The sequence below is a fragment of the Amblyomma maculatum genome, chromosome 10 (genome assembly GCF_055883805.1).
Source record: "Amblyomma maculatum isolate TAMU_Amacu chromosome 10, ASM5588380v1, whole genome shotgun sequence".
Lineage (NCBI taxonomy): Eukaryota > Metazoa > Arthropoda > Arachnida > Ixodida > Ixodidae > Amblyomma > Amblyomma maculatum.
The window spans coordinates 99,605,960-99,616,143 of NC_139353.1; the positions used below are offsets into that span (position 1 = coordinate 99,605,960).

General features: G+C 44.5%; 1 protein-coding gene across 1 annotated transcript; it reads right to left on the minus strand.

The window, feature by feature from the left end:
* Positions 1–2,933: 2,933 nt before the first annotated feature.
* LOC146177106 (uncharacterized) lies at positions 2,934–4,533 on the minus strand. The gene is made up of 3 exons (XM_084581094.1): positions 4,272–4,533; positions 4,112–4,191; positions 2,934–3,102 (listed from the first exon to the last, which is right to left on the minus strand). Exons 1-3 carry the CDS (start codon positions 4,468–4,470, stop codon positions 2,992–2,994), a joined length of 390 nt encoding a protein of 129 aa, XP_084437220.1. The 5' UTR covers positions 4,471–4,533; the 3' UTR covers positions 2,934–2,991.
* Between the last annotated feature and the right edge of the window lie 5,651 nt (positions 4,534–10,184).

A 10,184-nucleotide genomic window follows, 5' to 3' on the forward strand; every position in this document is an offset into this window, starting at 1 on the left:
TTTCATTTGGATCATTCACGACCTGTCCGTATTGTTTGAGGCACGTTTGGGGCTGCTGTGTCCACTCTCTTTTCATGTTCTAACCCAGGAATCCTTTCTAAATCGTTATAACTACTTAAAGTTTAAAGAAGGCTTTAACAAACATCACAAAGACTTCACGCACGTCTTGTTTCTAAAGTGATATGCAGCTGTGATTCAAGTTTGGAATGCAGCAGAAGAAAAGGCGATGGGTGTCACAAAGGTAATCTGCACGTGCCATAACTTCGTAGATACAGACAAGAGTGGTAGGAACCAAACGCACGAGTCTCATCCCATGTTTACCCGTCCAACTGCCACAAGGTGCATCGGATAACAAAGCATGAAGCCTTCTCAATAACACTCTCTCTGGCTTTGTAGTAACAGAACAGAACTGGGACTCAGCATGAACACTGGAAAATACTTAATAGAGTTTTACTGTGCAACGACAAGCTGACACGATAGCTGTGATGCGGAATTTATTGAAGCCCTGTTTGTTGCTCGGTGGTATCAGTCGAAATGAATTCCAGGTCGGTCGACCCTACTGTCCTAGAGGTGCTCCTTCGAAGATGGACGGTGGAGCGATGCCAGCGGGGCTTCGCCGATGGTGGGTTGATTGGAACACCAAGGTTCAGACTCGTCCTGGGATAAAGGAGGCAGTGCAGGAACTGTTAACATTCTGTCAACACGTCACCGAGAATCTGTTTCTCAGAAATGTCCGATTTATTTTATCTCTGCCGTACACGCGACTATAATGTTAGAATTATCCGCCTGCAAACGTCCAAAACAAAGCACGAGACTACAACTGATCTCTAAATATTAGTGCTACGCGCTTGCTCAGGACATCATGCACCCGCAAACTTCTCATTCACACCCAGTCGAAAAAAACAACAGAAAATTTCTGATGGTCTGTAGTCTTGTCGTATTTTTGACCTGTTGTCTGACGTTCGTTGTTTGTAGTTTTGTATTGTGACGTTCATTGTCTGTAGTTCTGTATTGTGACGTTCAATGTCTGTAGTTCTATATTGTGACGTTCATTGTTTGTAGTTCTATATTGTGACGTTCATTGTCTGTAGTTCTGTATTTTGACGTTTTGTAGTCTGTTGTTCTATACTGTGACGGCATGCATTCTGATTTCCCGCAATCTGACATTCCGTACTCTGATGTTCTGTATTCCGAGGGCGCATGTTCATTTCACATACTGTTGTGACTTTCTTCTCTCCTATTGTGAGAATATTCACACGTGCAAAATGCAACCACAGCTAAGTGGGAAAAATTAGTCTCATGGCATCATAGCCATTAATTGGGCTATTTTGCAGGCATAGACCTAGCAGCTCTGCACAAAAAAAGTGTGCAAGCATGCCGAAGACATGCGAAACAACACCTGTGAGAAGCCGCCTTTATTTGGAATCCATAAAGCTGTATTTCCAAAAGGCGCTTGAACGGGAACACCTGAATGACAAAAAGATGCAGATTTCAATTAAACACCTATTTAAAATGCATTTTTAAACAAAAAAAGTGGTTTCGATGAAGAAAAATTGATGCTGGTTATTTTGAAGGTAACCGAAAAATGAAAGAATTATTTTGTGGTTTTCCATAGACATTGGCAATGGAGAATGTTGTAGTGACAGGCACAAGAATATTTTAAACCTCATTGTGCTCATTATGTGGACCGGAAATGGACAGCACAAGGCCATTTTTGTATTACCATTTTATCAAATCATAGCCCGTCTCTCCTACATAAAGCCCACAACTCTAACGTAAGTGGTAGAATGCCAAAGTAGTAAGCCTTCATATCGAGCAATAAATAAATGTTTAAAGAGTTTAACAAGGCTCATTGAAAATGACTGAAAGATTATACGTGTTTAGCCTAACCATTACTGCACACAGATATCCTCAGGACAGCCAGTATGTAATGCCCTTATAACTGCGGCCCATGCAAATCTTTCTCTGCTAGAAAAATCTCCTGAAATTGCAATAGCTTTTATTGCCTACTATAAGCCTATAAGCTTTCATGTTAGAGAACTGAGCAACCTGTGACACCCGCTGATTAGCTACACCTTGAAAGCAAAGCATAACTCCGCTGCAAAAAAAAAAAAAATCCTGTGCATACATTACTCTGTCACCCACCGGAAGGAATACACTATAAATCTTACCCTAGAGAAAAAGGCGCAGACATTTCTGTGCCAGGTACTGCGGCATCATCTTGTAGCGCTTGACCACATCTTCTTCGCTGCAGCTCACCTCCTTCAGCAATAGCCAGGTGTCTGCACAAATAAAATCATTAATTATTTTCTATTCAATCATTCATTTGATTTTGCAAAAACGACAAAATCACAATTTGGATGAAAACTTTACATATTTTCCAGAAAATTATTGCTCAGCTGGAAGCATTGCTTTACTACTGAAATACTGTTTAGCATAAAATAGAACATTGCTAGGGTTAGCATGCTGAAATACAACTACTGCTCTGACCATGGTCAAGCAACTGCTGTATACATTTCCAAACGAGCAACACATGTTGTTTAGTGTTGTTAAATTTTGCAGCAAATATGGCTTATTTTTTCGTGCTAGCCAAGTTCAGCTATGAAAGTGACTCAAAACTGCTAGCATAATTGTTGCTGCCTAACAACCAACACGCACATTGAGCCAGTCATCCATTGATAATGATTAAAACCGTTTTGTGTGATCTCATCAGCCTTCCCCTGCACTGTATTTCAAACAGCAGCCATGCTCCTTAGGCAGCATGGTTTGCAGCTTGTTGATAGCCACAGTTAAACCATCACCAGCTTCAGTTTCTGAAATACCAAAAACAATACAATTACAATTATATTGTATACAGCCACCACAAAACCAAATGAAATCTCTTCTGCAGTTCATGGAAAGATGTTTTCGTTTACCTGACAACTGAAGCCACTCCAAAGGGGTAAGGTGGAGGGAACACTCTTGAGATGGCTCTGCTACGAAGGCTTCCTGTCACGCTCCTTGTACTTCAGTCCCCCCGAGGTAAACGGACATCAGCTTGCAGAAGTCGGAATCCGATCGGAGACTGAATTGGTTCATACAATTTCCATGGCCAAGGTGGACCTGTAAAAACACGAAGGTAAATGTACTTGATGTGGCTGATTCTTTAAATAAATTCAAAAGAAGCACACATTTTGTTATAGTTGTTGAAGAGACAAAAACACTTGACTGGATAAAGTTTGAAGCAAACAAGTGCAAGTTATTTAGAATATACTTTAATCGTGAATCAACGGAAACGCGAAACGGCGACGACGCTCTGTGTTACTGGTATAGTACACCGCAAACTATTTGCATATGCAAGTCACAATTGCAAGAATTGAAGTGTTTTGCGATAGCATGCCATAAAATGGATTTACACTTGCGCTAGAAGAGTATACTAACTTGACATTTTATTTATTTATTTTTTGTTGCGATTATACATTCGTAGAATCCTTGCCCATTCACCATTATTCGTACAAAGCGAGAAATTTACGCGGAAATGCACAATCACGATGCAACACTGCAAAAAAAAAAAAATATGAGAGAGAGAGAGAGAGCGTGCGAATAGAACGGCAGTAACGTATGCTTTGCGTTCATGCTGTTAGCTGATTGTGCATGCGATTGCGAGGAAGGAGCAAAATTTTCTATTTCGGCAGGTCGGAGTGACGAGCCAATCGACACATGCATTTCTATTCGCGCGAAGGCTTCGCGCGATGTGTGTCGTCGTCGCGTTCGCGGGAGTTTTCGCGTACATGTAGCTCAGCCAAAGAAGCGCGTTTCGCGATAAGCATGAACAAAAATACAGAATCGATCCGTACTCTACAAGGCGTTACCATTGAAGATCTGAAAGGTTGGCGACAATATTTTGCGACACATAGCACAGCTCGAGTTCTCCAGACAAGACTAATAACGCCCGTACTTGGCTGCTGCTCGCGAACTGTAGTCTGGCGCCTTTGTGCTTTTCATGCTAGGAGGCTAGAGGCAGTGCTCAAGTTCAAGGTGGTTGCTTAGGGTAAGAGTGAGGGTTTAGAAACTTCATCCGTCATCGTAGCTACTAAAAGTAGAAAAGAAAGACAAACATCACATTACGTACCTTCTTCCGCGCATCACGCTCGTCATGGCGTTTCCGGTTCAGCCTGCTAAGCTCTCTGCTCCATCCCTCCATTTCTTCGTCTGCGGTTAAGTGCAGCGTTACGATTCATTTCACGCTTCAGAATACAATTCAAAACACATCGTAGCAAAGAGACGCTTACCTGTAATATCAAAATATATGTGCAATGTGGTGGGCGCCGCGCGGATTTTCTTCGCCTTCCCAAAATCTTCAACATCGTTCTGTCGAAGTTTCCAATGTCCCGCGGTGAGGACTTTCGCACTGTGGCTTCTCAGATGATATAGCACTTGTGCTCGTTCTCGTGTTAAATGAGTACGAACAGAAACGTCGCAGATCAGCATAAAGTCACCGAAGGAGAAAGACGACTGCGCGGGCAGCACTGACGTGATCCGCGAGACGAACAACGCGGCACCTTGCTAACTTGAGTGGACGAGGAGGAAGCGGAGAAAGAAACAAAAAAGGGAGGGAGGGGGGGGGGGGGGGGGGGGGGGCGGGCTGTGGACTGCCAGCGGAAACGACACCGACACTGTAAAGCGTGCGGATAGTGGGAGAAGGAAGAGGGGAGGAGAAAGAAGAGAATGCAGATGGTCGCTCGCGTCCCGCTGCCGCCAACGCGGCATCCATCTTGGCCAACTGGTTTTTCGTGGAGAGGGAGAGAGAGCTATGAAGGGTGGAGGGGAAATGGCTGCCTTGCACTCCCAGCAACAGAAGAAGTCAGGGAAGCCTCCCCTGGGCTTGTGACAATGGGAGCCGGGCACGGGCGCAACAGGCTCTCTCATGGTCGGATTCGAGAGCGGCGGCGGCGGCTCTACTGGCGGCCCATACACACTTAGCTAGCGCTGGTGAATTGTGACACATTCGAGAATATTTCCTTCCGGAGTGAATGGAGTTAAAATTGTTGTGCTTTAATTATCATAAGGAGCACGAAAGAATTGTGAAAAAGGCCAAGCTTCGCTTCTGAATACGCAATTCACTTTTATCGGGGTCTTTAAATATCACATCGTGAATGAGCTCTATTTGGAAGGTCTTAATTGTGCTTCTTTTTACTATTGCAATCATGATGCATCGCCAAGTAAACAAATCAACATATTTTAGGCAGTTGGAAATAGGCAAGCAAAATGAGAAAGTAAAAATTGATGTTTGTCGGTAACATACACCTGTGTTGCCTTAAATCATTGAGCCGTGCATGCTCAGCCATCCTTTTATAAAGCACAAATTCCTGCGGTAATTTCGCTTGACTCGCTCGATACCTTTATTTAATCACGTGATTTTTCTAACTACTGTCAATTTTACTGCGCGTGCATTTCAGGGAATTCTGCCTTTTTCCAGACGAGGGTTCATTTTTGTTCGCGTAACATCCACATACACACAGCCGCTGAATAGCAGGGGCATAATGCAATTGTAAAGACCAAATTCGATGCGGCGTCCTTATGTACGCGAAGCAGCACAGGTAACTACATGCTGCACTGTCACGTTTTTTCTCGTGTTTAGCAGCGGCCTCCGTCACACGATTATGAGGCCAGTTTCACTTTTTGGGCAGCACGTATCTACTATCAGGAGCTTGTAAATTCTGCCGCTGGTATTGCGGTGAAGGGGCGTCACTAAACCTTCGCAATGACAGGTGCACAGCTCAGATATAAATAAAAATCAGCCACGCGTTTGCAGCACTTGTACGCAAACGTTATGTTATCGCCTGTGGTGCTAGCGCACATTCGTCTTCAACGTTTTTCTCACCGTTCGTGATGTACACTTTCATCTCATAACTGGCGAAAGCTTCTACTCACCATTCTAATGGAACCTTACTTCCAACATACCGACGCTTCAATCGATATTTTTATGCGGGAAGTTTCCTCAATTTAACATTTTGGTAAAAGGGGCCGGGTGGTTTTCTTTGACATGGATTTTGAGGTAAAACTTCGTAGTGTGCTTTTTTAACAATATCAAACACTTCGAATTCAGCGTGCAACATCGTGATGTAGAGGCAAACGAATTTGACAAGAGAGCAAGATGAACTGTAGAGAACACCCGCTTATGATTCAAGGTGGTTGGAACCTACATTCACGGGAGCTCAGAACGATTCCCAAAAGGAGTCCCAGCAGAATTCAACATGCGGGAAAAATAAAGGAAAAACCCTGCTCACCGAAACTCATCGCAGTGCACAAGAAGGTCATTCAACAACATGGACGAAATTATGTCTACACAACGCCGGGATGAAAACAGCCTCAACGGTTACAAATATCGATCTTTGCATCATTTACCTATGGTCTACAGTGAGGGAATTAGCCTAGGGGAGTGTGCATAGAAGAGAAGGCGTATGCATGGGCTTCTGTACCGATCAAGTCCGCAATGATTTAGTGCTGACCTTTAACGACAGGAGGTCATTGACCACCACAGCCTGCCAGGACTCTTAGTGATTTCCGGCGTAATGATTTTTACTTGCTAATCTTAAGGAAGCGAATCGTTTCATCTGTAAATTCAAGAAAATCGAATTTTTACCGCCTACTTTATCCTGCCTCCGCAGTACCTACAAGATGCTGGTATGCAATATTATAAACTTTATACCTCATTGAAATCAAAAAGGAAGAGGCTTTTTATTTCCCTTTCTTTCTTTCTTTCTTTCTTTCTTTCTTTCTTTCTTTCTTTCTTTCTTTCTTTCTTTCTTTCTTTCTTTCTTTCTTTCTTTCTTTCTTTCTTTCTTTCTTTCTTTCTTTCGTTCTTTCCTTCTTTCTTTCTTTCTTTCTTTCTGCTAACTCTTAAATTGTCAAAAAGGGTCTCAGTATTGCTGTGCTTAGGAGGTGCCCCTTGAGGTCATTCTGCAATTAAATCCACCGAAGTTTAAATTGACGACTGGGAATGTGGAAAACAAATGCTATCGCGTTATTATTTCTAGTGACTGAGACCGAAAAGAAATTCGTTAAGACTATGAGTTAGCGTCCGTCTTATTTAATTTCGGCGCTAGTTCCCGCCTAGTAGCAGCCATCCTTTTATCACGCGCATCGGTTATCTCGACATTAGATCTCGATCGCGATGTTCGTCTGAGGCCATCCGCCAGCCGGGAGCATGTGCGCGTCCAGAGGAATCGGACTCCCTCCCTCTGTACCCGGCGCCGTTTAGGCTTTTTTTTTTTTTTTTAGCGTGTGGTGTTTTTCAACGTTCGCGCGTAGCGTCTGCAGTGGCGATAGTGTGACCTTAATAACTAGTTGAAAGTGTGCACTGCGACAGCGAAGTGTTGTGAAACTGCGATCCTTACGAGTGAAGTGCGTCAATGAAAGAGTTTGTATTCTGTATTTTGTAATTTACTTTTTTGTTAAACAGTTCATAATTCTTTTACAGTCTGTTTTTTCCGCCGTCATGTATATTCTTTAAAACCATATATCTGGAAATTTGATTTCTTCCATGCCTTAGTTATAACTCTCCTTTTCTCTTCTTCCATCTTTATTTCGCTTTTTTTTTTTATCTTCAGCCTAGTTCGCTCGAGCTCCGGCCAGTTTTTCTACTGCCCACTTTACCAGTAACGCTTCTTGTCGTTTAACCCCACTCACCTTTGTGGGGGTGCCCAGGTAAAGAAAATACACAGCAGAAAACAGCTTTGTCTGCCGCCCCGCAACTATCCTTTTCCTTTCCTTTCTGGGGCCATCAGTCCCCTTCCATGTCCCTACCTCGTTTGTCACGTTCCCCAGCCTTCACTCGGCCGGCAGCGTCTTTTGCTTAGTGCCGCCGTCGACGCTCGTTTTGAGCAGGCCCGGAGTGTCGGGTTGGCGGGTATCTTGTGCCATTGATCACCGTGTCTGTACAGGTTTTTGGCCATTTGGCTCATTTTAAAGTTTTTCTCCTTTTTTGCTCTTTTCAGCCACCTTTTATCCTTTAAATTTTGCTCTATGCGGAATAAGCGATCAGGTTTTAGTCGGCGCATTTTGGGTCTTCTCCTGATTGCTTCGTTTGAACAAGCGGACTTTTTTTCTTTTTTTACTTCGATGCACCGCTTAAAAGGTCCTTATTTTCTTCAGAGTGCCCCGCAGACGACCGTGCGCCTTGCTGTCTTGCAGTCCTGTCTCGTACCTCCCTGCCAGCAGTAAACGTGGCTTGGAATGCCGGTGGCTATTTTTTTTTCCTATTTGAGCTGCCTCTTCTAAGCAAATATTGTAAACGCGCGAGGGGTACAGCGATGGGTGCGCACACAGCCACCGCGTCACGTGTACTGCATGCAGTTGTGGTCCTTGAGATTTGATGGTTCATGGATCCATTGAGCTGTGCCGCCGAACGGTTTCTGACACAAGAGGCTAAACGCGCGCTTCTATGAGTTCGCCTAGCATTGTTGGCGAATGTCGCAAATGGCCTTTGGACGTGAGCGCGTATGAGAGTTAGGGATGACTCGCAGATAGAGATAAAGCGATTAAGACGCCTTCCCTGCTCGACTGAGTGTTTCATTTTCACGCCGTGTGGGCAAGGGTGAAATGCATCGCCTACGTGCACTTAATGCTAATTTAATACGAATTCATAGTGTAATTTGTGCTTCGTGCTGTTTAGGGATGTAATTTCGTTACGAGATATGTGGTGCTAGGCGCTGCCTCTGGGTGGTCTATCTTCCTTGCATGCTTTCTTGTCTCTTGCATGCTGGTTGTTTCTCGTAGCGAGTAGTTTAATTTTTTCTTTCAGAATGCCGAGGTCTGCTGCCTCAACCGGCAGCGTCTCGTTGCGTGACGGATGATGATGTTAGTCAAATTTAGTGCCGTTTCTGCTGCCCTATCGATCATGGTTCGCTTTCACCGAGTCCTAAAATCTTCGACGATCATTCATTACACCTTAATCCTAATTGACTTCTTCATATCAATACATCGTTTTATTATTTGGCCATAAAGAAAGTGTCTGACAGCGCAGTCGCGAAGTCCAATCCAATCTGAGGCTCTGAACCAATATAAAGATGCAATATCGAATCATTTTAAGTCAAAACAGACAGAGAAGGGTCCAGACAGTAAATTCGACCGAAAATGTCATAATTGTAACATCAGCGTGGTTCGACGAACACGGTAAGGTGAAGGAGCAAGCGGTTCACCGTTTCCACAGCCCCGCATGTAACCATCACACGCACTGCCTGTAGCGAGGCCGTAGTTAACTATTAAATAGTACAAAAACAAATCGACTTTTGCTAGCCACGGTATCTGCCATCAAATGCAGCGGCGCCCGAGCTGCGGTAAGGAATAGAAAGGACAACGAGAAGACAGGGATCGGAAATAAAAGAAGGGACATACGAAAGAAAGGACAGGGCAGGTTATAATGGTATAAAATCAGTCAGTCACGTGGAAAGTGTACAATAGCATGATGCCCGCCGCCCATTGTCTCAACTTATCAAAGCTTGCCAATACGGATAGGTATCAAATGGCGGCACAGCACCGCCACAAACGCCACACAGGCTGCTGCATACAAGGAACACTCAGCCGGAGCGAAGACCCACCCTCTCTCCTAGCAGCGAAGAGACCTATCCAGCCATCTGGTCGGAAGGGGAAGTGGGGGGAGGCGTGCGCGTGAGAGGGGCGGAAACCGGTTGCTGGCCAGTTCCCGAATCCGATCCTCCAGAGAAGCGGTTTGCCTGCAAGCACTCCCAAACCTAGTTTGCAAAACTTGTCTCTTCGTCCCGTTGTCCGCCGCGGAGGAATGGGTGCCTTGTAGCGAGCTAATGCGTGTAGGTGGGCAGGTTACAGTGGAAAATCAATTCCCTTCAAACGCCGTACCATTATCGTACTGAAATTAGCGTGTCCTTCTACCGCACTAAAATATACAGAAAGCCCCATTTTTCCCTGAGACTGCCCGTGCATCTGCCATGTCTGTAGCGTCGGTCCCGCCGAGCTGGGCGCGAGCCAGCAAGGACTGCGCGCGAGTGCTGGAGACGTGCGGGGAAGTTACTTGTGCAAGCATATGCCGTCCTCGTTTTTGGCCAAGAGCGTGTGATATCAGGTTGCTCCACGAGAGTCAAATCTTTTGTTGTGCATAAAGGATGGAATTTATCATCGACGTGAGAACAAGGATAGATCATTTGAAGAGATCGCTACAAATTTGG

Excerpts from the sequence above, each read along its gene's own strand:
- LOC146177106 (XM_084581094.1), bottom strand. The coding sequence starts at position 4,470 with ATGCTGATCTGCGACGTTTCTGTTCGTACTCATTTAACACGAGAACGA. Across the intron at positions 4,192-4,271 it reads CATATATTTTGATATTACAG|ACGAAGAAATGGAGGGATGG; the intron begins GTAAGCGTCTCT and ends ACTTAACCGCAG. Across the intron at positions 3,103-4,111 it reads AGCGTGATGCGCGGAAGAAG|GTCCACCTTGGCCATGGAAA; the intron begins GTACGTAATGTG and ends GTGTTTTTACAG.